Genomic DNA, 27,857 nt, shown 5'->3' with positions numbered 1-27,857 from the left:
GGAGGGTCCGGTCTGGGGCGGGGTTCCGACGGCCGATGGCTTCCCTCAGCCAGTGCCCAGGTCCCCCAGGCGGAGAGGGGGACTCATCCCCTACCCCTCCCGCACAGGCGGCCAGGCACTCGGGGATACACGAAGCCACACGCACATACACAGAAACTCGAAACACAGAGCAGGGGACGCACCCGGCCGCCTGCGCGGCAGGCAGTCTGGAAACGCGCACTCGCAGCCCCCGCGCGGGGCACACGCCGCAGCTCGGCCCGGGCGCCCGGGTGCGTGCGCTCGCCCTCGGCGCCGCTGTCTGCGTGTGCGCCCGGCTCCCCGGCGCTCGGCTGGGAGGGGCAGGAGGGGCCGCGAGGAGTGAGAGACGCGCCGGCAGGCCGAGAAAGGAGGGAGCGCAGGGAGGGGGGCCGGCCGGGGGAGGAGGAGAGAGCAGAGGAGGCGGCCCCGGCAGCGCGGCGGCGGCGGCGGCGGCGGCGGCGCGGAGAGCTCGGACTGGGAGCCAGAGCTCGGCTGGACAGCGCGAGAGCAGGAGCCGCAGGAACTGCAGCTCTGCCAGCTTGGGCCGAGCCCGGAGACCCCGGCCTGGCTGGTCCGCGCCAGCCGCAGGTGGGAAGGGGCTGGGGTGGGCGGGGAGGGGCTCCCGGCTCCGGGCTGAGGCTGAGCCGCGGTGCCGTCTCCTCCCTCCGTTCCACAGACAGAGGCTGAGCATGGAGCTGTCCCCCCGCAGCCCTCCCGAGATGCTGGAGTCGGATTGCCCGTCACCGCTGGAGCTGAAGTCAGCCCCCAGCAAGAAGATGTGGATTAAGCTTCGGTCTCTGTGAGTCCCCGGCCGGGAGTGGGGGGAAGGGATCTCAGGGAGTCTCGGGGGGGGGGGCGCGGGTAGTCGGAGCCGGGCTCGTGGATTCTCTCCCGCACTCCTGTTGGCAGGTGCGAGGAAATAAGCTGCCCTGACACGCAGGGCCAGGCCACATGTGCAAGGCATGTGCGGAGCAAGCCGGCTGCTTGGAGCGGGTTTAGGAGTTGCAAAGCTAACGATGTGCCTGTGCCTGTGGACCCCCCGGGTGACACACGCAGCGCGGAGAGGCGGCACATTATGTGCGGTGTGGCAGGGCTGCAGACGGGCAGCATTTAGGAGGTGCCAGGCTGACTCACACGTATCCGTGTGCAGGGTTGTGCAGATGTGAGACACACATCACATGTGTGTGCATGAGTGTCCGTGGGACACACAGATGTATGTAGAGTGATTGCACACAGCTGCAGATCTAGTGCATGCGGATACTTGTGCCAACCTGTGGGTCATATGTATCTCTGTTGGGATTGGTGGTTTCTGCCTCCTGCATCTTTCAGGGGGTAGGGATGGGGGGCGCCCCATACCTGAGCTGCTCATCACTCTTGGGGCCAGGAAACCCACTGTGCACAGTAATGTTGGGGGTCCTGGCTGGGATCTGGAAGAGTTGGGGTGGAGCCCCTCCCTGGGAGCTGGGGTGGTGGTGGTGGTGGTGAAGAAAGATTGATTGACAGGGGCAAGGCAACTGTCAAAACCTTTTTGTTGCTCTAGGGCCTCCCAAGGATCTCCAAGTACATTGAGGCATCTTTTCTTGTTGTAGGAGAAGGGCATGGGGGGGGGCGGCGGTGCTGGATAAATAGGGAAACGAGGGACTCAGGTGTCCTATACTCCAGTCCCAGGGGAGGGAAGCAACTTTTCTTTCTGTTCCTCAGAGAAGGAGAGGAGTGGGTCAAAGACAAACCATGCAGCACGTTTTTCTCCCAGTCAGCTGCCATCCGGTAACCTCTGCAGTCTGTTGACTCTTAATCAGAGAATGAGGGAAGGTGCCCCTCTCCCTGCTATGACTCCCAGTGGTCCCAGGAAAAGAGACTGTAGATGTTCAGTGAGGCAATGCAGGAACCATAAACCCAAAACCCAGTTCCTCCCCATTATCTTCAATAGTGAGCGCTGAAGCTTTCCATTTCTGGGTTCTGGTGGAGGGAGAGATGGTGGTAGGAGATGGATAGATGCTAATGATTGTTTTGTTTTTAAAATACTTCACCTGTGGTAGTAAGATGATGCCTTGATATTGGGTGGGTGGGTCTGATTTATACTCTAGCTGCTTAGCGAGGCCTTAGGGAGAACTGAGGCCCAGTGGGCAACCAGGCTTGGCATCCAAATGTGCTTCTCAGTTCCTGTCCTTTGCTGCCTCTAGCCATTGCAATTTGCCGGGCTCTCTGAAGCGCAGCCTTGGAATGAGTTCTGGGATGAAGAAATGGAAAACCGGATTGAATTGATTTTTGTTGGGAGGAGCACTGAGTGATTCTTGATAGAAAACGATGCTCTGTTAATGGTAACTAAGCTGAGGGCGGGTGGCAGGTAAGGAAGTGGTGGAAAGGCAAAGAAGGGGGCTCAGGGCTTATAAATAAGAGAATTCAAGGTGTCCCAGGATGGCTTCTCCCCATCATATACCTTCCTTGCCTCCATTCCAGGTACCTGTTTCACTGTCTCCCATACCTTTCTAACCAAAAGTCTTTCCTGGAAGCAAATTGCTATTTCTTCCTTTAGTATGAGAAGTGCTCAGTGGTGAGAGAAGAGGACCCCCAGAGGAGGCACTGAAACCCAGGGAAAGAAGGGAGTAGAGGCAGCTGACCCTACATAGTGCATTAGCTGAGATGTCCTTACAGGAGATCAGGGTGGACAAGGATCACTAATCTTATTGATTAAATTATTCCAGTCTTCACTTACTTCAGCAGTCTGGTCCTTAAGAGTGCTAGCTGCATGTAATAACTTAACCAGAAAAGGCCCATTTCCATATTATTAATCACCAGGAATAGATTCTCAACCTCACTTTCTCAAAGCAGAGAAAGATGTTGATATAAAGGTAGATCCCCAGTGGATGACTTACTGGATTTGGCCCTGTTTGAATATTGGGGAGGCTCTAGTATGGGAATAGGGGGATGGGCACAATTATCTCATGGCTGTGTACTGAATAAAAATGAAGACATATATATAAAGGCCTTGATTCCCCCACACAACATATTCTATCCCCCCCACCCCCCAACTATCCTTTTAATTACTAATCTAGGACATCTAGATTGTCTTCAGGGAGCCGGGGTCTGGTGTTTTTGCTTCCGGTTAAAAAGCCCATACTAATATAATTTTGCAGGGCAATTTCTTCTTGGGAAGGGCATCCAGGAATCCTGTTTCCCACAGTAGGACTCTGCCAAAGATTAATTCAGAATCTGGAGCATATAAGCTGAAGAGTCTCTGGCTATGGGATTTCACCTCTACCTAGCAGGAAAATTTTCCTAACTAAGCAGACTCAGAAGTGGAGGCATGAGAGAGGCTGGAATAGGGAATCTGGAGATGATGGGTTGAGCAGGATGAGCATTTCTGACCCTAAGATGAAAGATTTGACTGGATTGTCTACCCTTCTCTGAGACCAGAGGGCCTTGAGGAGTGTAGGGGAGGCTCAGGAGCAAGGGGTGTTCTGTGTCTTTTGTGAGTCAAGAAAATCTGTGAACGGAGATTGGTTTGCCATCCTTAGCTCATTCGTTCATTCAACAACTATTAACTGAGTGCCTCCTGAGGGTCAGGTGATGTGCTGGAGGCTGGGGTATGGTGGTGGACAAAGTAGACACAGTCCCTGCTCCTCTGGATTTGATAATCTGGTTGAAATCCATCAAGTGGAGTAGAGAGTGGGTGAGGCATCCTGTTCCTCATTTCGCTACACCCATCCAAGTGGTAAAACTGTACCACTTTGGTTTCTGCCTAATCTTTTCCTTTCGTGGGGGGGCCTACACACCCAAGAAAAGCATAGATACGAATTCTTTCTCTTTCTCCCAGGATAGTACAAACATCACTTTCTTCCCTCTGCCCCAGTTTCTCCTGGAACTTTACAGACAGGACCTCCCTTTTCCTTTGGGATGGTATAAACACAATCCCTTTCTCTTCTCCTTTCTTCACATGGGACTCAGGACTCCCAAGGTCTAGGCTCTATGTCCTAAGCTGCGGTTCAAGGTCATTACAGCTGAGCTGGAGCAAGGACCCTGCTGGGCGTTCTTTTTGCTCATCTTTGTTTCATCGGAGTCTAGTGTGGTACCTGAAAGTTAATAGGCACTCAAGAAATGCTGTTAAATAAAGGAAGGAACAAATGAATTAATGAGTATCCGCGTATATGTCACGGAGCCCAGTTCTGTCTCTGATTCTGTGGTGTGTGTGCTCCTGTACGTGGGCGGGGGCGGGGGGGGGTGGGTAGCAGGAAATGGAGGTGGAAGAAAAGGAGGTGGTGTTGTTTTTTGAGAGGGAGATGTTTAAAAGGTGCGGGATTTGAAGACCTCAGGACAGAGCCCAGAACTGAAGGAGTTACAGAGAGGATATGGAAACGTTATTTGGACGTGTGAATGAGACGTATCCGGATGAAATCGTGAATGCCTGACATGTATACATATGTGTCTGGGTAAAGGTTGGCGTGCGGGTGGGGGACCGCTCGTGGAGTCAGAGCTCCGTGATGATGTCTCTTTGTTTTCAGGTTTATAAATGGCATGTATGATAATAAATATGTTGGGAAGGTTTGCACTTACCCGAATACCTGAGATTGCTCTGTGAATGAATGAGATGATGTATGTGAGTGAGTGTGTGTGTGTGTGTCTAGGTAATGGGATAATATGTGATCTTGTCTATGTGTTTGTGACACACCAACGTTTTTTTATAATCCTGGGGAGATCAAATGGGCAGGAGGAAGAAGCTGAGGGCCTGGACTGGGTGCCTCACTGGCTGATTTATCCCACCTTTTGTCCTCATTTTGTATATGCCCCACGGAGTGATCTTCTGTGGCTCTCACTGGTTTTGAAAGCTGTGCAGCGGTTCCCCCTTTTCCTGCATATGTTTGTGGAGCTGCTGTGAAGATGGCAAGATAAACTGTGGTTCCCTGGATCTCTGGAGAAAAAGGAGCACCATTTCTCCCAGGCCTTGCTTGGCAAGGATGACTTTTTGTGCCTCCCTCCACGGAGCAGCCCTTCCTCTTTCATTTCCAACCGTGGCAAAGGGAATGTCTCCTCCCTGGGTTTTATATCCCCCTCTCCCATCATTCCCTTCTGTCTTTACATTTCTTTCATCAGCTGTGCCTTGAATGGGGCATCTCTGGATGATAGAGGGTAAAAAAAGGAGCTGCAGAGAGAGGGGACATCAATTTAGACCAAAGGAAGAATTTCACAGGCCTCTGGTCAGAAGAGGTGGCTGGAGGGGATGAGAGTGGCAGGGTGGTGAGAGGGGAAGAGCAGAGGGGATGGTGGGAGACTCGAGTTTGAGGTCACGTTCCCATGCTGCCAATTACCAGCTGCGTGATCTTGACAGTCATGTAGTCTCCCTGAATCTCAGTTCCTCATTGGATATCATGCATCTGAAAGTGGTTTTGAAATGATACAGTCTGGAGTTCTTTCAGCATTGGAGAGCTTGCTGTGTGAAGAGGTGGGGGGAATGGGAATGAATGGGGGACCATTGGCTTGGATGGGGAGAACAATAAAGATTTAAGAGGCAGGAATGTGAATTACTTAATAGGTTTAAGTCCTGGCGTCTGGGACCGTCTGGGACGTGATTCAGAATAGTCTTGTTGATGAATGGTTGCCTGGAGGGGGTGAGACAGGTGTCTGAGCTTAGAGACTAGCAGGCTGAGTGGGGCTGTCTTACAAAGGATGTGGGCCACTGAGGTCAAAAGAAAAGAGAAGGACTTACTCCTATCATCTCTTTTCCCAGTGGATAGAGCAATTGTAGTTCTAAGACGCTGTGGGTGTGGCGAGCCCCAGGGACTGCCGTTGGTGAGTTCTGTGAGCATTGGAGAAACTCTCCTCTGGCGTTTATCCTACATTTCTGGGCCTTGGGGATGATGTGATCAGGTATGCCACATCTTATTTTAGAGAATCTCTAACGTCCCTTAGAACCCAAATATCACTTTGCTTGCCCAGAAGCCCCAGGAGGCCAGTTAGAAAGACCGAGAGAGGAAATTCTGCAGTGGAAGGTTGTGTTTGTTACTTTTGCCAGGAAGAGGGTGAGGTAGGTTGGGGACGCACTGGTCCTGGAAGGCCAGGTGAGAGACCCAGGAGGGGAGGGGCCTGGACTTGTCCGGATCCCTTTCCACCTGCCCGCTGTCTAGGGAGCTCTTGAAGGCAAAGAAATGAGTGGTTGTTCCCTATCTTCCCCTCTTTTTTTGGCCACCCTCATCTGACTGGGGTGGAGGAGCAGGGAACCTTGAAATACATCTTTCCCTCTCTTTGGAGTCTTTAAAGAAGTCATCGAGGGTTTGTTTCCAACTTCTCTGCTCCCTCTGCTTTCCTCTTCTTTGATTCCTCTCACATCCTTTCCTTCTGTCCCTTTCCTCCTTTGTTCCCATCTCTCTCTGCTGGGCTGCATTTTGCTCTTCTCTCTTGTCCCACTTCCTCTCCCTATTCCTTTCCGCTGGGCTTCTCTGGCCTTCAATGCCCCTACCCCTTTCTCACCTTGGCTGGGAGCCAGGAAATCCCTGGGGCCTCCCTCCTCCGTCCCCTGGTGTTGGGGGGGGGGGTTGGTGGTGCAGGGTGAGTCGGCTGCAGGCACCCTTCCGGACAGCCTGAGGAGTCCAGCCTCAACTGCTGTATTCTGCAAGGCCTTTCTTTTGCCTTCTCAGTGACCTCATCCTCCCAGCTCCCCTGGGGAGGAAGCCAGGTAATTGCCTTTGGCTCTCAGGGGGCTGATTTTCTCAGGTACGGAAATTGAGTGGCTATTTTCCAACTCTCTTCAGGACAACAGCAGAGAAAAAGGGACAAAACCAGGGCAGCAAGTGGGGTGCAGGTGAGGCCCCCCGCCCCTAGAGTCTGGAAGTTGTTAGATAATGAGATTGTGCCCTAAGGGAGGAAGACTTAATGGTCCTCGGGAATTGGGAAAGCATCCTGGGGCTATTGAGTGGGGCAAAGTTGGGAACTGAGGGGGAAGGAGGGCTCCTGAGAAGGGAAAAGGAGGAAAGCGAGTTGCCCATTCAGTGCGGGGAGGTCCCTAATGCCCTTGCCCCTCCCTCCCCCCCATCCTGCAGCTGCTCCTCTCCCCTCAGCTCCTGCTGCATCCATGTGGGTCGGGGGAAGCAAACATCAGGTTAGGATTCTACTTCAGCCTCCAGACCTGGCAGGAGTCCACTGAGGGAGCTGTGATGGGGTTGTGGTAGAGAAGCAGGCTTGGTGGGGAAAGGGCAGGGGAGACCCAGGGAGAGGCCTGGGGGTGTGGGGCTGGGAGAAGAGCTAGAAGCGGGGTGCTTCAGGCGGTGCTGTGGGATACCACCAGGTTCCTGGGTCAGTGGATTCCGCAGCTGCAAAGAGAAGTCAGATTTGCAAATAATTACTGTGGCTGCAGTGGCATGATTAGGCTGCCAGCTGGTGTTGGCACCATTTAGTTTTGGGAAGGGAGCGTGGCTTCCAGGGGGCTTTGTGATTTTTTTGGCAGGCAAGACCTGGGGGCTAGAGAAGCTTCTCCTTCCCTTGCTATTCCTTGGCTTCCCCGCTCCCCTGTTTGTCAGCTCTTGCATATCTAATGTGGCACTGTTCTTGATGCCCACCATGTTTGGAAACTTCTTGGGGCCTGGGCTGAATGAGCACACATGCCAACAGTGTTGCCAAGCTCCCTAAACCCCCGACTGTATCTCTACTAGGCAGTGGCTTTAGAAATTCCAGTCTTAACGAAAGACCATAAATCAGATCGCACCAGATTCACCCGAAAGACTTCTTTGTCCTGCTTGTTCTCCTCCTTTCTGTTCTTTTTGAAATGCCAAGAAAATTTGCTGTTGTCTTGTTTGCAGCAGGTGGAATAAAGATAGGTATGTGGGAGAACTTCCTGGAAAGTTCCTGGAGGTTAGAATGTGACCTTCCTGTGATAAAGAAGAAAGCCACCCTCCTCCTTTTAGCATCAGGTTAGGGATGAGTTGGGGAAGCAGTGAGCTAGTCAGAAAGGATGAACTTGAACCAGGGAATTGAGACCCAGGCATCCTATTTCCCTAGTGCCTCCAACCCAGGCACTGAATCTGAGAACCATAAAATGTAACAGAGGAGGAGAGTGATGCCCAGAGGTAGTTGGTAAGGTTTGGGGGCAGGGCTGGGACCAGACCCCAGTCGCGCTGGTCCACACTCATCACACCTGCAGTCAGTCCCTTGCCAAGCTTCCAACTCCCTTTCTCATCCCAGGCCGCCTTCGACATCTGCTAGGCCCCCTGGACACAGGGCATCTGCTGGAACATCTGCTGGGATGTGGTTTGCAGGGCTGGTGGGGTGGTCCATGTGGAGGTGGTTAATGAGCAGAATTAAACAGTGTGGGGGTGGAGGGAGAAGAGGGGTGGGCAAGCGAACCAGAGAGAGAATTCTGGCTTGGGTCCTGGGAGCCTCCTCTCTCCTTAGCCTTCCTTGGACTTTCTTGCCCACCCCTCCCAGTTCCTCCTTCTCTTCAGGGCTGAAGTCCGAGGCTGAGGGAGAGGTGACTCAGTTGCATGCTGGGCTAGGAACCGGGATATCTGGGGTCTTTTTAGTCTGGGCTAAGGCTCAAGCTGTTTAGGTTACCCTCTGCCTCATCCGATGTGAGCTGTGCTGGGCGGTTGCTAGGAACACCTGTTAGAAACAGCTTCTGGACAGGAGGCAGAGGGGGAGCTGCTTTCAGACACAGCATGGGTGGGAGCCAAGTCCTCCCCCCCTGCTGCTGTGCTTCCCAGACCTTCTTCAGCCTTCAGCATCGTTCAAATCTCTCTTCTCTCCCTCCCTACCCCCGAATACCTCCTGCCCCCTCCCCTCCCGCTGCTCTCTTGGTTTCTGTTCTTCCCACACTACCCCCATCCTCCACCACCCTCCCTCCACCCAGCTCCTCGGTCCAGTGCCTAGAGATCTCTTACAACTGCTGCCATGTCAACCCGAGGCCTGCCGCCTCCCAGGATGGCACCCCAGCTCTGCCACCAGGGGGGCTATTTTTATCTCCAGAGCCACCCCCGCCACCGAGCCCAGCCAGCTGCCAGAACCGAGGCTGCTTGTGTAGCAATGGGAAGCCAGGGGAGTGAGGGGAGCACAGGGCTTGGGTAAGGTGGAGAGCTGGTTGTTCTTGGTTTCTGGAGCTCCATGCTGTGCACATTCCCCAGTTTCTTCTTCCATGGCCTCATGGCCCCTGTGGAATAAGGAGCCGGGGTGAAGCCCTGGACATCTGGAGTGGCGGCGGCAGGGTGGCTAGGGCTTTTCCGCACCAGAGGGCCTGGGTCCAAGGGTGGGCATAGGAGACTTTGTTCATGGAGGACTCTTAACAAACATTTGCTGAACAAACTAAATAAAGGGTTGGGCGAAGGAATAATCTGTTGCATTCATGCATCACTTTATAGTCCCCAAGGTGCTCCCATGTGATCTCATTTGATCCTTGTGTGAATTCTGTGAAGCACATATTGCTTACCCATTTTATAGACAAGGAAATGACCTCAGAGTGTCCTGCCCAAGGTCACATATAGTGATAAAGTCTAGGCAAAAGTCTCCTGATTTTAATTCATGTCCTCTTTCCATTGGATTTAGGTGACTTCTTTGGTTCTTTCAATTTCTGAGATTTTGGAGCCTTGAGATCAGCTGGCTAATCCCTTCCCCAACACCCCACACCTCCAACCCCCATCCCACCTACTCCACCGTCCCCACCCCCTCTCTTCTCTGACCAGAGGCAGGGTTTTCTATCCTTTGTTCATCCCCTATCCCAACTCCTATTCTTCAGGGCAGGTGGGGAATGCTGGGAATGGGCCTGGGAGGGAGGATTATGGTTGTGCTCGTTGCTATTTTTAAACTAAATTTAAAGACTAAAGGAAAATCCATGCTGGACTCTGCTGGGGTCATCATAGCTATGTCCTGCCTCCCACCCAGGGAAGTCTCCCTAGCTTGGATAGAGATGTGGTGTGTGTGTATATGCATGGGTGAGGGGATATGTGTGAAATTGTTTTCCCCAGGAAGGGCTGGTGGTTGGCCAATATCCTTTCTTATTAGGAACAGTTAATAATAATAATAGACTGGGATGAGCATGTATGGAATGCATGCTGGGACAATGCAGCAGGTATGTATGTGTGGTGAGGTGGTAAGCCGTCATTTGTCCAACCAGCTTTTGGTTCTATTGGGCAAGAGGGCAGAGGGATAGACAAAATATCCTCTCCAAAGCTTTTCTAGTCTAAGAAATCTCCACCTTTTGGTAGGAGGGTTGAGGTAAGTGCCTGCTTGAGGTGGCAGGCCCTGGAGTGAGGGCCTGGAGTCAGGGGAGGGAGGGGAGCTGCCCTGGCTTGGTGTTTGTTGGTGTTTCAGACTGTATGCAGCCGGCTACCACCTTCCTCCACTCCTACCCTATCCTTGTCCCTTCAAGCAGGCATGGCCACAAAACAGGCAATGACTTGTCCCTCATCCCCTGGGTGTCAGTTCTGGGTCTCAGATTCGGGCTGTAATGCCTTTTCTCTAAAAACACCAACCAGCGTGTGTGTGTGTGTGTGTGTGTGTGTGTGTGTGTGTGTGTGTGTTGGGAGCGCAGAGAGAATGAGATGGACACAGAGAGGGAGGGTTTCCTTTCTTCCAAAATCTGCAGCAGCCCGGCTTCATGGCTACGAGGACTAGAAAACAACTTGTAGATGTTTAACTTCATTCCTCTCCTTGCTGTTAAGCCCACTTCCACTTGTCCCAGCACTCAGTGAAGTTGAGAAACAGAAGGCTCCCAAACTTCATTTGTTTATAATCCTTCAAGGCTTTGGCACAGTGACAAGCTTTTTTTAATTTCTCTCTGCTTTTGGGGGATAGAGGTGGGGAGGAAGACTTCCCGTCATAAAATTCTGGTGCTTGGTCTGTTTCTTCTCTTTTCCCTCTCTCCTGTCAAACTCATCCCCACGAGTCCCCTTTCCTCATTTCCACATTATCCCCAGCCCTAGACCCTAGATTAAGGAGAATGCAGTGGCGCGGAACCCTCCACTGGATGCGTTCGCCTTCACCCGGGGCTCTCCTCCTCAGCCCCGCCCAGCCCCTCAGATGACCAATCGCGGCCCCAATGCGCTTGTATTGGTGACGTCATTTCACAGCCAATCCGGAGGCGGGCTGGGGCTGTACGCGCACGTCCACCCCGCGCCGCAGAGGCCAGCAGCTGTCCCCCAACCTGAGCGAGGGCAAAGCCTGGAGGCGGAAGAGGGGGTCCTAGTCCCCAGGCCCGCCCTAGGCCGTTCCATCAATTCTCCGCTTCCTCTGGGCTGGATTGGCCTCTCCCCAGTTAATACCCAGTTATCCCCCAGTGCTCGTTTTCCAGATGAGAAACGGGGGCTGGGAGTGGGAAAGTAACTTGTCCAACCTCTTGGTTTCTCTGAGCGAGTCCTCCCGACTTTCATTCACTGCTTGGGCAGGGCTTTCCCTCTCCGTTGAGCCAGTCTCTGAGTGAGGATCCCCTGAACCCCAGCTTCAGTGAGCCCCTCCCCTGTGGTTTCTGGTTCTTTTTCTGTCTGGCTTCTGTCCTTTCAGGTGCGCTAAAGCTCATTTTGAAAAATGGGCCCGGAAGATGACTGTGGGAGGAAGCTGAATCTGCCCAGCCCCTCTTGCAGGGCCCCTTCCCCTCCCAGGGCCGACAGCCTCTCCACATCAGATTCAGGGTGCACCCCTGTCCCTGCACCCTTAAGTCTTCTGCTAACCCCTTCTCCCCAAAGAGGAGCCCCACCTCCTCAGAGCAAGGGGCTGGACTGTGCTATTTCTGTCCTTTCTGGGATTCTTCTGAGAACAGATTCTTGTTTTCGGTCTGATTCAGATGTGAAACTTTTCCCGTGGCCTCTCACCCAGTTGCTGTGTGCTGCCTCTCTGTCTCATCACTCCCTTCTTCCTCCAGCCAGGCCCCTCCTGTGCCCCTCCCCAGAGTTCTCTTTGGTCAGTAGCTCAGTTCTGCTGGGACCTGGAGGAGGAAGTTGGGCCCAAGAGGGAGTCATTCCCCCAGGGGGCCCTGGGGACCCCTGGGGCGGCATTTTGATTCTCTGAAGTAGGACACTTTGATTCCCATGGCAAACCCTGTTCCTGTGCAGAGGAGCCACCTTCAGGGCCCCATCCTCAGGTAGGCACCAGGGCGAGGAGGGGAGGGGGGAGGAGGAGGACAGGTGGCTGTGGGTCCACATTAGTAGTTTGGTGGAGCGGAGGGATCAAGACTGGACAGTCCCTGTATGTTGTGTCCACTTCTCCACCTCCTCCCCCGCCCTCCCCCCCGCGTCTGTCTTGCCCTTCCCCTTATTCTCCTCCCATTCCCATCTCCCTTTCCTTTGTATTGCTCCCTTTTGCCTGTGGCAGATGACTTAGCCCTGATTAGCCCCCTTTCTCTCCTTCCTCACCCCAGCATCCTTAGGACCTCACATTCCTCTGAAATCTCCTCATCTGATCTTAAAACCCCAAAGGGAAATTGGATTCTTCTCCCAACTCCGAGCCCTTTGGCTTGAGGCTGCTCTGTCCTAAGCCCCTTACTTACAGTGATCTTTTAGGAGTGTGGGTGCTGGAAGTAGTACAGGGGGCTTTGGAAACTGCCAGATCATCAGCCATGATGGCCCAAAGAAATGAACTGGTGGGAAACTGAACTCTTCTGGGGTGTTGGGATTATTACTACCCTGAGCCTTCTCTTTCAGCGGGCTGCCTAGAGCTGGGAGAGACTGGTGCTTTCCAGGGGTCAGGTCTGAGGATTTTCCCAGGGTGCAGTGGCCAAGGGTAAAGGAGAAAGAAGTGGGTGTAGTGAAACAGGGCTAGGGGTGGAGGTGGAAGGATTGTTGCAGAAGCTTCCAGTTTTCCTTAGGCCTGGATGGGGACCTGTCCATGGGCAGGGGAAGTAGGACTTCTTGCAGAAGAATGCTGAGGGGAGGACTGTGGGTGGGTCTGGGGAGATCCTAACTCTGAAGGACTTTAGAACCAGAGAGGCCACCGCCAGGCTGGAGGGGCTGTGGGGGAGTTAGAGGACTTCAGGAGGGTGACGTTCAGCACCTGGAACCTTCCAGCTGCCTGAGTCCAGGTCCCCTTCTTGGACTCCCCATTTGTCAAATTTATTCTTTAATCTTTCCCTCCCTCCCCACTCCTTCTGGTGTCTGGATCATGTTCGCTTCAGATTTCAAAAGCAGCTATAAAAGAGCAGGGGCTAGAAGTGGAGGCAGGAGGAATTTGGAGGGAAGGTTGTGTGAAAGGCAAGCCACAGCCTCCTTCTTCTCCGCAGGCTCTCCGTTAGAGTTCCAGAAACCCTGCCTCAGAGATCTCCATTGTGAGCTCTGGCAGATAGCCCCCCACCTGATTAATCTGCCCCTACTCCCATTTATTTATTTAGATTTTGTTTATTTGAGAGAGCATGTGAGAGAGAGAGAAAGAGAGAGAGAGCACGAGCAGGGGGAGGGGCAGAGGGATAAGCAGGTTCCCCGCTGAGCCAGGGAGCCCAACTCGATCCCAGAACCCTGGGATCATGACCTGAGCTGAAGTCAGATGCTTAACCAACTGAGCCACCCAGGTGCCCCTCCCTTTTATTTCATGGACATTTGCTGAGCACATACTGTGTGCTCTGAGTACAGCAGCAGGATAAACAAGTCATTGTCAGTCCCATCAAGATGCTCACAGTCTACTATGAGCTGACAGACACCAGCACTTCCTGGGGGAGACAACAGACTGAGGAGCTGTGATGCAATGAGCTCCAGCCTCCCTCCAAGCAAGTTACATGATTGAGCCCCATCTGCCCAATACCTTTGGTGTGCGGGGCACAGTTAGGCCCCAGCAGTGTGAGTTGTAGGCTTGCCCACCTGACTGAGATGGACAAGTTGTGTGACCCTGGGCCAGTCACTTAACCTCCCCCCTCAGGTGGTTGTGTGGCCCAAATGAGGTTTGTCATTATGAAGGAGAGATCATGGCCATTTTCATTATCTCATTTTCTCTGTTAGGGGGCTTCCCGGTCATGAGCCTCCATGCAAACTAGACTCACTCTTCTCCACCTGGACTTGGGATGGAGAAGGCAGGCGCTTGTTGGTTTGAAGGCCATGAGGTGTGAGTTGGGTGGGGCCAGCATGATGCTGGTCAGTTCATTCCAATTCACATCACGTTTATAGAGCCCCACTCTGTACGTCAGGCCTTTTGCATACATTATTTCATTTATAAAAGAAATTATAAAATAAATAATAATTCTTATTAACAGCCCTTCACAGGTGGTTTATCATCATCTTCACTGTTTTACAGAGGAAGGAACAGAGGCTCTAAAAGAAAGGTTCTCAAAGTTCCATGAGCATGAGAATATCCTGGGTGTTTGTTAAACGTGTTTGCAGATCCTTGGATCATACCCTCAGAAATTCTGGTTCAGTAGGTGTGCACCCAGGCCTAGAACTTCAATTTTTCACAAGTATCCCAGGTAATTCTGATGCCAGTGGTCTACAGGTCACCTTTTGAGAGATACTGATTGAGGATTAGTGACTTGCCCAAGGGCTCAGGGCCAGGAAGTGGTATCTTTGAATCCAGGATTCCTGCCTCCCAGAACTGTGGCCCGGAGCCTTGGTTTCTGCATTGGAAATAGGGGTGGCCATTTCTTCCCAACTCCCTCCCTCCCTCTAGGCCCATTGTGAGGATGATCTGAGATAAATCGCTTTTTAAAATGTAGAGCTGGCAGCATTGTTAATGATTATGCGAATACATGCAAATGAGCATCCGTGGGTTTGGCTGTTCACTTTGGGAGCCTGTGCTGGGATGTGTGTTTCAAGATGTGGGTCGGGAGAGAGTGCAGAAGAACTTTGGTGAGTTTAGGTTTGGGTTTTCTTAAGGGCTGACCAGTGTGGAAGATGAGGAGGGCTGGGGTAGGAATCTGGGAGAGAGATGGGACCAGAGGCTTTTCTTTCTTCTTGGGTTGTGTGACCCCTAGATCCGAGGCTCCCTGGCCACGGGGACTGACCCGGAGAGGGAAGCCCTGGTTTGTGCCTGGGCCCCAAAGGTGGAGCAAACCTCTTTATTCTAAGACCTCTGGGTCAGCACTCTGGGAGATGCTGGTGCAGTCCCCTTTTCCAGCTCATTGGCTGGAAAGCCTATTATGTTGTTTAGCCTCTAGCCCACATCCCTAATGAAGCCCTAGCTGGGGCAGAGCTTTACTGAAGCCGGCTTCTTTCTTGTTGAACAACCACCGTTTGCACATGCAGCCGGTGCAGCAGGAAGGCCAGAAGTGAGGTTTGAAGATCACCCATTGAGGAGGCTGCAGTGTCCCCCGCAACTGCTTTCCTCCCCTTTCCCCCCTTGCCCTTCTGCCCCGTTGCATTCAGACTGTTCCGGCAGGACTGCTGGCCCCTGAGGGGAGAGTTGGCCCGCGATGCTTCCGGGGGCTGACTCTTTCCGGCACCCCATTCCAAAGCTGCTGAGACCCCAGGATTCTGGAGCTGCTTCTGTTCAGGAGTACCATGTTCTCCCTCCCCGGCATCCCTGGGAATTGATGCTAATTTCAGCCTCTGGTCCCTGACTCATTCTTTTTTCCTCCCTGACTCATAGGGTGACCTTGGGTTAACTGAAGCCCCTCTCAGTGGGGAATTGTCCGGTCCAGCAGTTCACCCCGACCTGGGGGTTAGGTGGGGCAGGGCAGGGCTGGGGGAAAGAGTGAGAGGGGAATGTTTAATTGCTTTCTTTAGAATCACCAAAGTCAAGAGAGTTTTGTGTGCTTTGTGGCTGCCTGGGCTGGACTCGCCAGACTTCTAAGAAGTCTCCCACTTCATCACTGACCCCCAGCGTTCATGAGTGCAAAAGATGAGGGACTGTCCCCTCAGGCAGGGCATCGAGTAAGTGAGACCCCTGGCCCCACCCCCCACTGCTTTGTCTCTGGGGGAAGCTGCTGCGGGGCAGAGGTAGGGGGTGGGTACAGACACACATTGCCAGAGGTTCTCTCGGGCACAGCGTCGGGGAGGCAGGGGTTAATCCTGCTCTGTCCTGGTTGATGGATTCTGGAATCATAATCCATTAGCTCTGCCTGAATGGAGTGAGGCCAGGCGAGAGCATTCACATTGCTCTTTGTTCTGTGTTTTCGCCATCCCTGCCAGGGACAGAGAGGCTGTGGACATGTACCCCCCCCTTCCCTGCCATGACCAACGGATGTAATGGAAGCATCTTTTGATCGCTCTTGATGCCACAGCTCTCTCTGCTGGGGGAAATTGGCAGTCTCAGCTCTTGGTTATTCAGGCTATGAAACAGATCATTCCCAGAACATCAACCCGGGGGCTTGTACCTGCCTCATTCTGCTGGGCCTGGGCAGTCTGAACAAGAGTTTTCAGGAAACACTGACTGAAGAGAGGTGTGGGGAGGTCAGAGGTAGGTGAGGATGGCGGGGTCAGAAAAAAGCCTGGGATTAAACTTTGGGGGCAGATAAACTTAATACAGGCGGTGGCAAGAGTCTGGGATGAAACACACTAGCTGCGATTCTTCTCCCTGTCGGAGAGAGTACCGATTTGTGGAAGACGGAGGCACCTTATCAGAGGGGGTCCTGCTCTCCTGACGAGGTGGCAGCCCCTAAGCAAGCCATCTGTGCCCACCCCCCACAGGTTGCGCTACATGGTGAAGCAGCTGGAGGACGGGGAGGTAAACATTGAGGAGCTGAAGAAAAACCTGGAGTACACAGCTTCTCTGCTGGAGGCTGTCTACATAGACGAGACACGGTGAGAGACCCGTGCATGCAGGAAGACACCGGGCAGCCACAGTGATCAGGGGCGGGAGTGAGACGGAAGGCTGGAGATAGAGACCTGCAACAGGGCCAGAGCAGGGAGGAAGAGCTGTAGGTGGAAATATCACAGAGATAAAGGGGCGGAGGAACAGATAGGGGTTTGCAGAGATAGAGACAAACACAGGCATCAAGGAGAGAAAACTGTTTCAGAGCTGGAAGGGACCAGAAACCTCATGTCGTCCTAACCCTCTCACCAGTGGGGAATCCCTTGAGACCTGTCCGGCTCAGCATGGGAGCCGCTGGTCACGTGTGGCCATTGAGCCCGAGTATGAACTGAGACATGGATGTACATGCGACATGCATGCTGGTTTCAAAGACAGAAAAAGGAATGTAAAATATCTCTCTATATTTTGTATTGACTTCACATTGAAATGATACTATTTTAGGTGTATCTGGTTAAAGAAAACTTCTCATTAAAATGAATTTCACCCGTTTCTTTTTACTTTTTTAATGTGGCTACTAACCAATTTAAAATTACTTCTACGTGGCTAGCATTTTATTTCCATTGGACAGTGCTGCTGGTCTCAGCTTCCCTGACATGTGGTATCTATTCCATTTTCTGCTTGAGCGTTTCCAGACTTGGGACGCTCACTACCTCACATAGTGGCCTGTTTCATTAGTGGAGGCCTCAGAGAGACAGAAAAAAAAAAAACCACCACCACCAAAAACGTAGTGAGAGAAAGGAAGGGGAGGGTCAGAGAAGGGAGACACCTGGCATGAGTGTTTCTGAGCTGTGGGGTGTGGCTGGGCTCAGCGTCCCTAGGTTGTGGAAGCACCTGCTGTCTTTCTTCTGTGACTCCCCTTCTGGGGCCTCAGGCAAATCTTGGACACGGAGGACGAGCTGCAGGAGCTGCGGTCAGATGCCGTGCCTTCGGAGGTACGAGACTGGCTGGCCTCCACCTTCACCCAGCAGGCCCGGGCCAAAGGCCGCCGCGCAGAGGAGAAGCCCAAGTTCCGGAGCATCGTGCACGCGGTGCAGGCTGGGATCTTTGTGGAACGGTGAGGCTTGCCCCTGCTTAGCCTCCCTCTGCCTCTAGTTTTGTCCCTGTTTCCCGGATACCCTGGGCTTCCGGGACCCCACCAGACCCCCAGTGGTGTGCCCCCCCACCCCCCCGCCCAGAGCTCATCCCCACAGCCCCACCTGATCAGACCCCACTTCCCAGACCTTCATAGGTGGGCTTCTTTTCATTGTTTGCCCTTAGGATGTTCCGGAGAACGTATACCTCTGTGGGCCCCACCTATTCCACTGTGGTCCTCAACTGTCTGAAGGTGAGCCCTGGGTTTTCGGCAGAGAGGAGAAGGTTGGGGGAAGGAATGGTCTTTGGGACTTTCAGACTCTGTGTGGGGTGATTTTTGCCTTCCCTTTTAACTGTCATCCCCATGTTCCTCAAAACAACATTTTGCCCACTCCAGAGGCAAACTCCTGTCTTTTTGTCTCCCCTGCACTGAGAAATACCTGGGAAGAAAAAGGCCCACGTCACCATGTCTTTGTTTTCCTGCTTCCCAGGTCTCTGTAAACATTGGGAAGTCCTCCTTGAAGTCTAACTACAACACTTGCTGCGCTGGGAAGCTCCCCTTGGGAGTCTCCCTGTCTAGTCTGTTGTTTCTCCACAGAACCTGGACCTCTGGTGCTTTGATGTCTTTTCCTTGAACCGGGCAGCAGATGACCACGCCCTGAGGACCATTGTTTTTGAGTTACTGACTCGGCATAACCTCATCAGCCGCTTTAAGGTTGGGCATTATCCTTCCCCTGTTCCTGGGCAGGGCTCTCCACTCCCATCACTCCTGTTCTAAAAGATTGCCAACAAGCAATTGCCAACAAGCACAGACTCCCTCACTCAGTCTCACTGTCAGGGAAGTTTCCCTGTGCCCACCTGCCCAGCCTTTCTGTCACTTGCTCCATCCCGAGCTTCTGACTTCATTTATTGCTTTCCAGAAGATTCTAGGTCTGCAACCATCCAGCCTAGGATTCTATTCTGTCCTGCTTTGCTTCTTTCCCGTAACTTGTCCTTTCCAGGCTGGCTCGAAGTTCACCTCCCTGTTTCAGCTGTCCTGCCTCTTGCCTGTGGACACGCGAGGCCTAGAGTCCAGATGCTGTCAGCCTGTGCCCTTGGGACTAGAATCTCTCGATTTGTTTCCTGGAGGGGGAGTGTAGGAGCAGGGAGGAAGGGATAAAATTGGTCACTCCTTCCCTTCCCTCTCAGCTCAGGGTCTCTGTCGGAGGAGTTTTATGGAAAGGATCAACTCTTTGGCAAGGCTGGGTAGGGCTGTATGAGGGGAGGGAGGGTGTGTGAACTCCGTTTGCTCTTCAGCTTGGCTGGCCATGAAGAATATGGAATTAAAGTCTCTCCAGATTCTGGGCCAGGAGGGAGTGTCTTTTGGGAATAGGGGCTGGAAAAAACCACTTCCATGTGGAAAAACCACACTTGGAAGTGGAGGGTGAAGGGGTTGAAGAGTCGCAATGGGACTGTTTGGTCAGCACTTAGGTGGGGGTGGACATAGATGTTAGAGCAGAGGAAAACATGTATGTTCTGAGTGGGCCATGGGAGAGGTCAAAGGGGTCCACTTGGCCCTTTCTCAGAGGGCTTTGGAAGATCACCCAGCCATCCTCAGCCCCTACTTTACCATAATAGGCTATTGGTACATGTGAGCCTTTCCTCAACAAAACTCCTCATTTTACACCAACTCCCGAGAAGGTTTCCAGAACTTTCCTGAGATGCTCAGTTGAGATTTTTCCTCAGTGCCTTCCTGAGGCCTCTCCTTCTGCAGCTTCATTTTCTTCCTTCCAGTCCTGCGCTCTCCAGGACAGAGAACAGCAGGGTCCTCCTTTTCCTAAGACTTTTCCCAGCTCATGTTTCTCCAAACTGGTTCTCAGACATTCTCCAGACACCAGCTTCTCCTAAACTCTGCTTCCTTACCTGGAAGGACTGGTTTTGGAGGACCCCAAGAATAACTGCATCAGGTTGGGCTTGGCCCAGCCCCAGTTCGCCTTGCTCCAAGGCAGTTAGAGAGAGGGGGGCACTTATTGCTTTAGTCTTTACTTACGGCAGAGATTCCAGTTGGAGCCGCCCTTCTCAAGCTCCACATTCCCTTCTTGAGCACCCAGCTCCTCCCCTGCGTCCCTTCCCTTCCCTCCAGGGACACCATGGCAACGCAGAAGCAAGGGCAGTTGTCATGGAAACGGTCCTCTAAAATTCCCTGAATTTGGGGCACAGCCCTCCGGGGTGGGGGTGGGAGATGTTAGGGTCTGACTGACTAGTGGCACATCTTCTGTGTCTCATCACTATTGCTCATCTCTACAGAAGCTTCCCCAGGTCCTGAACCTCGCTCTCCTCACAGACACCAGCCCTGCCCTCTGGGAGCCTGAGCCTTTGAAGGAGGCAGACAGACTGCAAGGGCACATACAGAGACAACGGACAGTAGTGGTGCTTGTGTGTGTGTACGTGTGTGTGTGTGTGTGTGTGTGTGTGTGTTGTGGTGGGTACGGAGAAAGCCTTCTTAGAGGGGGTGACCCATGTCTGCCTGCAAGGGTCCTCTCTAGGTCATCTTACTCTTTCCTCTGCTTCTGAACCCCTTGAGATTGGACTGGGGATGGGATGGGGTGGTTGGAAGATAGGAGGGAAGTTTTCTTTTCTTAAAAAGCTCCAGGGAAATAATAATAATTATAGCCACTCTGTAGAGAGCACTGACTAAGTGGCTTGTACTTATCTCATTACATTCAAGGAGGTGGTATTATCTTCATTCTGCCATTAAGTATCAGAGGCACGTGACTTACCCAGGGTCACACAGCCAGCAGGTGGCAGAGCCAGGATGTGAGTCCAGGTCCACCTGACTGCAGAGCCGGTGCTTTTCTCCCTGCGCCATGCTGCCTTCTAAAGAAAGATGGCGTTGCTGATCTGTCCTCGGCTGCCTGCCATTCATGCAGATCCTCCCTGTAGCTCGATTTTCTCCCTCCCACTGCAGATTCCCACTGTGTTTTTGATGACTTTCCTGGATGCACTGGAGACAGGCTATGGGAAGTACAAGAACCCTTACCACAACCAGATCCACGCAGCTGATGTTACCCAGACAGTCCATTGCTTCTTGCTCCGCACAGGGATGGTGGTAGGTGTTGGGAGATCATTCTTCTGTGATTTAGGGTCTTATGGCTGCAGAACTGGGAAGTCTAGATTATACTCCCATTTCCGTTTGTCTCTTTTGGTTCCTCTCCATTGGTATCCCAAAGTCTTTACAGAGTCAAATTTTACTCACTCCAGAGAATTCCTGGGTGGACCATAACGTCATGGGCAGCACTGGGAATGTGTGCTGGGATACAGCAGGAATGTTTCAGGTTGGGATACGGGGTGTATTTCACCATTCTGGGAGCTGAGAAACCTGGCCATCTTAGCCCAGGAGCTGGCCTTGAAGAACGGAAGGGCTGGGCTGAGGGGTGTAGCCTGGGGTGGAGGTCTTTGGGCAGTGATGGGCAGGGTGAGCCCCCTGTCATCCTGTCTCTCTCTCCCAGCATTGCCTGTCGGAGATCGAGGTCTTAGCCATCATCTTCGCTGCAGCCATCCACGACTATGAGCACACAGGCACTACGAACAGCTTCCACATCCAGACCAAGTGAGGGGTGCCAATGTGGCCGGGGCAGGAGGGGCCCAGCGGGAGTAGGGGAGGTTGCCAGAGTCCCCACTTACAGGGGGCTGGACGCAATGACCCTCGGCTTTGCAGGTCCGAATGTGCCATCTTGTACAATGATCGCTCAGTGCTGGAGAATCACCACATCAGCTCTGTCTTCCGAATAATGCAGGATGACGAGATGAACATTTTCATCAACCTCACCAAGGATGAGTTTGTGTGAGCTGAAGGCAGGAGTGGGCATCCCGAAGAGACCCCCCTTCACCCTGACCCTCTCTTCCCACTCCCTGGACCTGCGGCCCATGGGTGCTGTGAGGGCTGATCGCTTTTCTGGTTCTGTCCATCCAGAGAGCTACGGGCCCTGGTCATCGAGATGGTGTTGGCCACGGACATGTCCTGCCATTTCCAGCAAGTGAAGTGCATGAAGACAGCCTTGCAGCAGCTGGAGAGGTGGCACCTGGTGGGGTGTGGCCAGGGCGAGGCCAGAGTGAGGGCTGTGTGAATCGGGGGCACATGCATGGGTAGCTGGTGTGCCCGGATGTAGAAACTCTCCTGGCTCCGGGTGTCTGAGTCCATCTCCACGGAGGGGTGTGTGTGTGTGTGTGTGTGTGTGTGTGTGTGACGTGTGCACACGGGCCTGGGTTTGCATCCGGCCCGGGCTGCGGGTCTGCTGGAGGGCACACCGGGCCGGGAGTCTGAAACGGGTGTTCTCACTGCTGCCGCCGGACAGCCCAACCCTGGAATGTTGGGAAAATCATGCAGCCTTTCTGGACTCGTTTCCTTGTCTGTGCCATGTGAGAATGACAGGCCTCCCTGCCACAGCTTGCCACCGGGTCCTACGCGAACAGGGCTAGTGAGAGAGTCATGTGAGGTTAAAGAAAAAAAACACAGAACAAATGCCACGATTACATTGACTGTTGCTTAAAAGTAGGTGGGAGGATATGAATGTGTGTGAGAGAGAAGAGACTGTGTGCGGGGGTCCTGAAGGTGTGTGTTCATGTACGGTGTCTCTGTGGGGGACAGCGTGCAATGTGGCCTTGTTGGGGAATAACGATAATACTTATAATAATGATGATGATGATGATGATGATTATAGATAACATCTCCTCACACTTACTGTGTGCCAGACACTCGACTAAATACTTGAATGTTGTGTGTCATTTAATTTTCAGAACAACCCCATGTGGCAGATTCTGTTAGTATTTCCTGTTAGGGTTGAGGAAAGTGGGATATGGAAATTTTAAGTAACTTGCTGTGTGTCACACAGCTAGTGTGTGATAGGTCCAGAGGGGATTTGAACCCGTGGCCTCTGATTCTAAGAGCTTGGGCTGCTTCCACACTTACAGGCGTGTGTGCGCCCCCATGTGCGTGTGCGCGTGCGCGTTGCCTCAGGGGCTGGTGGAAGTTCCCTGCAAGGCGCTGAGGGCTTGTGATGGGAAGTTAGGAATGGTCCAGGTTTCCTTCTCCTGAAGGATCAGTCTCCCTTCCCTTTCCACCCGCTCTGACCAGGATTGACAAGTCCAAGGCCCTGTCTCTACTGCTCCATGCTGCCGACATCAGCCACCCAACCAAGCACTGGTCGGTTCACAGCCGCTGGACCAAGGCCCTCATGGAGGAGTTCTTCCGCCAGGTAACCCACCCCTGCCCTCCTTCCCCTTTGTTCTCCAGGTGCCCACTCCGCTTCCAGATCTTCATTCAGCTCCCTGCGGCTTCTGCCCTGATCCTGAAGCCCTGGGATCAGAGGTCATTTTCCTAAAAGCTTAACTGTGGTTGCATTCCATTTGCATACCATGACCATTTCCAGGTCAAGGGCACCGAAATTCCTCTTCTCCCACAACAACCCCGGACCGCCCCCAGCTGCACTCCGGCCCCCGGTAGTCTGGAGACACCCCCTCCAGCTTTCCCGCCCTCTCTTCCCCTCCAGGGCGACAAGGAGGCAGAGCTGGGCCTGCCCTTTTCTCCCCTGTGTGATCGGACTTCCACTCTGGTGGCACAGTCGCAGATCGGTCAGTGGCCTTTCCTGTTGGGCGGAGAGTCCTGGGAAGGGGCCAGGGCTCTCTGAGTCTCCATCCCTCAAAACCAGTCTGCCTGTGGAGTGAGCCTGTGCTGGGGCATGGGGTCCTGGGTGGAAGGCCGGGGGCTGCAAAGGTGGGGTCACAAAGACATCGTTGCAAAGGCTGTCCCCACCGGGAACTTTTCAGCCTGGGTCACCCTGTCTTACCTGCAGCTGGGGGTTCCAGCCATGCAGGGCCCTCTGCCCAGCCCTCTGGGTGGGACCTCTCCATCGTGTTCCCCCTTCACCGCAGGGTTCATTGACTTCATCGTGGAGCCCACCTTCTCTGTGCTGACTGATGTGGCCGAGAAGAGTGTCCAGCCCCTGGTGGATGAGGACTCCAAGTCTAAGAACCAGCCCAGGTGAGGGTGGCTGGGATAGCCAGGTCCCCTGGTTTTGGGGGAGGGAAGAGGGACTCACAGAGAGCACTGATCACTCTCTCGGGGTGGTGGAGAAGCAGGCTACCCAAAACTCGGGAGTCTCTGCTGCGTGTCACACACAGGGGTGGAAGGATGGGACCAGAAGGGTGTGACCTGCCCCTGTGGTCCCCTCCACCCATTTTTCGTTAGCTCTATCTTTATTGCCTTTCTGCTAATCTCGTTTTTATTTTCCTTCTAGTAGGAGGGAAGGTGTGGAATGGAAGGGGTGAAATTGAGGGAAAAGGGGCATGGACTTGGGGGTACCCAGCAGAGGGAAAGGGGAAGGATAAGTCTCCCTAAGCCTCCTCCTGGTCTTCCATCCCCACGCCACTCTGAGGGCTGTGAAGGCAGTTCTGGAGTGGGCTGGGTCTCACCTCTGGAGTTGGGGGGGCCTGCTTTAGTTTCCAGTGGCGCCAGCCTTCTCTGGATGTGGAAGTGGGAGACCCCAACCCTGATGTGGTCAGCTTCCGCTCTACCTGGACCAAATACATTCAGGAGAACAAGCAGAAATGGAAGGAACGGGCAGCAAGTGGTGGGTGCCGTTGGACCCAGGAGGGTAGGGGTGGGGGATGAGGCCTTGTGGGGAGGGTGGCTGATGGAGCAGTAGCAGGTCCATTTTCCTTAAACCCCTGGAGCAACCCTTTGTTTGACTCTTGATCAAGAGTTGAGAATGGAACTGATCAGACTAAAGTAAGATCAGAGGAAAGACTGTCTAGCTGGCCCGGACTGTTCTAGAACAGGGACAGGAGAGGAGATAGGAACAGCCATATTCCACAGCCCAAGGGTCTGTATTGTGCATATTGGTCTGTAAATTGGTCTGTAAATGGTGCCCCAGTAGATTTGGGTAACTTGGTGGCCTTGGCTGGGAAGTCTCTTCCATTATGAGTGAGTTGAAGGTTGTGAATTTTAGCAAGGCTGGGGAGGAAGGCTGGAGAGGCTCTCCCTAAGTTGGCATGGGTTGAATGTAGCTCATCTTGAAGGCAGGAGGATGCATGAGAATGCTTTACCTTTCTCTGCATGTTCCTGGTGTTCTGGGGAAAAATATTTCTTGGTCTGGTCCCAACTTCCTAAATGCCCCTTTGCAGGCGTCACCAACCAGATGTCCATTGACGAACTGTCCCCTTGTGAGGAAGAGGCCCTGCCCTCCCCTGCCGAAGATGAACACAACCAGAATGGGAATCTGGACTAGCCTGGGGCTGGCCCAGGTGAGCCTGTGTGGTGGAGGGGGAAGGGTCTTGAGATTCTGTAGGGAGTAGAAAGAGCTGGGTGTCCGACGTGGCAACTTTGAAGGGTCATCGCTGGGGTTCAGTGGATATGAGGTTCTCCCTCCCTCTTCCAAGGGAGGAAAATGGAGGAAATGAACATATAATTGAGCCAGGGCGTGAGTGAGAAGCAGGGAAATTTTTCCACCCCTTCCATCCAGTCCCAGCAGGAAGGAAGGAGGTAGCTCCTCAGAACAGGGAGGGCCTGAGCAAGGCTGTAGCCAGCCTCTGAGGCACCTTTGTGAGGCCTGGGGAACAGGCCCAGCCAGGACGCAGGACTCTGTGAGGTCAGTTGCGCATGACTTCGATAGCAGCCCCCCTGCCCCCCTTGGCTACGCACCCTCTGCAGGCATTTTTTGCACAACTGTATGTGGGACCAAGTGGGGGGTCTGGCGGGACTTGGAGAAGGTAAGTCAGGCTGGAGATAAGGCAAAGATCAGAGCACTGAGACCTCTCCCTCTTTCCCAGGTCCTCAATGAGTCCAAAGTGTTTGATGTCATCAGCACCATCCATCGGGACCGGCTCCCCCATCTGCTCCAAGGGAGCATGGAGGTTGAGGAACAGACAACCCACCTGAAGGCCAAATGCCAGAGATTGTGGGGTTGGGGGAAGGGCCCCTTCCCACCCGACACCCATTGGGGCGCACTTTAATCTCCCAGCAGGAAGTCTGGGGAACTTCAGGCTCCCAGTGGTCACTGTGCCCATCCCCCTGCCTCTGGACTGCCCCCCCCCCCGCCCCCATCCTGAGGCCAGATGGCTGGCTGGGAGTGGGGAGCTTCTTGGAGGCCTCCCAGGGCCCAGGGGGGAGGGTCAGAGATGCCAGCCCCTGGGCCCTCCCCCATCCTTTTTGCCTCCAAGTTTCTAAGCAATACATTTTGGGGGGTTCCCTCAGCCCCCCCCAGATCTTAGCTGGCAGGTCTGGGTCCCCCTTTTCTTCCCCTGGGAGGGGCTGGAATAGGATAGAAAGCTGGGGGTTTTCAGAGCCCTGTGTGTGGAGAGGCCAGTGGGCTTCTTCAGGGCATGGGACCTTTCTAGGGCCTGGGAATGCGGGGGTGTTCTCTTTACCCCAGACCTACACTGCTTCAGCGCCATCCCCAGCCTCCCCGCCCCACCCCAATCTTCCTTCCCTCCTATTCTGAAATGTCGACTAGGGGAAGAGAGGGGGCCTTTCCTGGGGTCCGCAAGAACTTGGGATTGGTCTAGGCCCCTGGGGTTTGTCACCTACCCTGGCTGTCCTGAGCCCTTTGCCTCCTTCCTCTCCCCTGGGGCTGGGAGGCTCCCATCCGACCAATGTCTGTAAAGTGCTTTGAGGTCTCCCCAGCAAAGCACCTTCAGGATGCATCTTATGAGCACAGGCAGGAGAGACCAGCGGGGTTGGGGCCAAGGGTGCACGTGAGGGTGAGGTATAATCCAGTAATCCTGCATTGCTATCAGAGGGGTTCCTCCCCTCCTCCCCCTTCCAGCGCCTGCGCACCTGCAGGCACCAAGAGGCCCCTCCCCTGGGACAAGTGGGGAGTGGCGGGTGGAGGCAGATGGCAGGGACTCAGGGCTGCAGCAGTTGTGTTCCTGAAGAGAGCCCGCCAGGCCCTGTGCCCCTTCTCCTCAGGCTCCTTGAGCAGCCTTGTCCCAGCAAAGGCCCAAGTCCAGGCGACTGCCCTCCTCCTATCCTGTAAATACCAACCATGCATTTATACAGTGGGCCCCGTTCGTGTGAAGTCCATATCCATGGTCTCTTAGACCTGCCACCTTGACACTTGTCCCTCCTACCCCACCCCAAGTGGGGCGGAGACGCATGTGACTCACCCCTGCCCTTGGTCTCCCAGAACCCTGCTATAGCCAGAGATCAATAAAGAAGGGAGACCAGGCCTGGCTGTGTTTCGTGTTCGCTGGATGGAAGTCCACCGAGCATCTTCATATACACCGTTCTTTCAAGCTCGAAAAAATCCTGATGTGGTGTTCTCCCTACTATGTATGTGGGTGGGGAGGCTGGGCCCAGAGAGGGGAGGTCTTGACTGAGGGCACACAGTAGGGATGGCAGGAGTGGGACTCCTGAGGCTCTTTCTCTCTACCAAAGTGCTTCTTCAGTAAGGAAGGGCGAGTCTTGCCTTCCCTCCTCCCCTCCCCACTCCACCACCTGGAAAAATCAAAAGCAGCGGGCAGGAGAGGCCTGGCTGGCCATGGAAGCTTCTTCACCTGTGCTGGGTTTTTGTCTTTTGCCCTGGCCCCTCCAAGTCTCGGACCAGGGAGAGAGCTGATCTTTCTGGCTCCCAGCCAGGGCCTCTTTGTTAATAGCCACCGTGTTCTCAACCTATCTTTGCTACTGGGTTGGAATAGGGGCGGTGGTCTCATAGCTGGAGGAGGGACCATATCCTGAAGCCTGGGACTCACTGAGGCTCGGAGGACAAGGAGGCATCCACACAGCACCCCCTCTTCCCCTTGGGCCAAGGGCCAGGGTGCAGTTCCCCCCCACCTTGTCCAGCAGGCGGCGGCCACAGGACAGGCACAGCTGGACCGGCCTTTGAACTCCCAAGTCTCACCCGGCTGCAGGGCAGGCCTGCCGTGTGCTGGTATCTTTTCCTCAATTAAGAGAAGAGAACCCAGGCCTTTCCTTCCTTCTTGGTGCCCTGGAAGTTAGTCCTTACACCTGTCTGACCCCTATCTTTCTTGCCACAGCAGGTAGGGGCAGGGTTGGGGGAGAGAACTCTCCCCACCCCCAACCCCCTTCTTAAAGCTCCAGCCCAGCTTCCCAATTTCCTCCTTTCCAGACCGGCTGGGCAGAAGGACAGGGG

At 53.8% G+C, this 27,857-nt stretch overlaps 1 protein-coding gene across 3 annotated transcripts; it reads left to right on the top strand.

Moving 5' to 3' along the window:
* Window positions 1–272: 272 nt before the first annotated feature.
* PDE1B (phosphodiesterase 1B) lies at window positions 273–27,632 on the top strand. Of its 3 annotated transcripts, XM_032420699.1 has the most exons (16): window positions 273–606; window positions 695–817; window positions 16,536–16,649; window positions 17,531–17,713; window positions 17,917–17,983; window positions 18,329–18,445; window positions 20,678–20,818; window positions 21,219–21,319; window positions 21,428–21,553; window positions 21,683–21,784; window positions 22,844–22,964; window positions 23,259–23,340; window positions 23,641–23,749; window positions 24,208–24,338; window positions 24,892–25,011; window positions 25,537–27,632. In XM_032420699.1, the coding sequence occupies exons 2-15, from the start codon at window positions 708–710 to the stop codon at window positions 24,993–24,995; spliced, it is 1,608 nt and encodes a 535-aa protein (XP_032276590.1). In that variant the 5' UTR covers window positions 273–606; window positions 695–707; the 3' UTR covers window positions 24,996–25,011; window positions 25,537–27,632. The 3 variants fall into 3 exon arrangements, with proteins under 3 accessions (XP_032276590.1, XP_032276591.1, XP_032276592.1); XM_032420700.1 differs by lacking the exons at window positions 273–606; window positions 695–817 and adding an exon at window positions 11,939–12,073; XM_032420701.1 differs by lacking the exons at window positions 273–606; window positions 695–817; window positions 16,536–16,649; ... (1 more) ...; window positions 17,917–17,983; window positions 18,329–18,445 and adding an exon at window positions 19,938–20,153.
* Window positions 27,633–27,857: the final 225 nt, after the last annotated feature.

This window comes from Phoca vitulina, unplaced genomic scaffold (genome assembly GCF_004348235.1).
Source record: "Phoca vitulina isolate PV1807 unplaced genomic scaffold, GSC_HSeal_1.0 scaffold23, whole genome shotgun sequence".
NCBI lineage: Eukaryota > Metazoa > Chordata > Mammalia > Carnivora > Phocidae > Phoca > Phoca vitulina.
The sequence above is the reverse complement of the archived record's forward strand: the minus strand, read 5'-3'. Positions and strand labels throughout refer to the sequence as shown.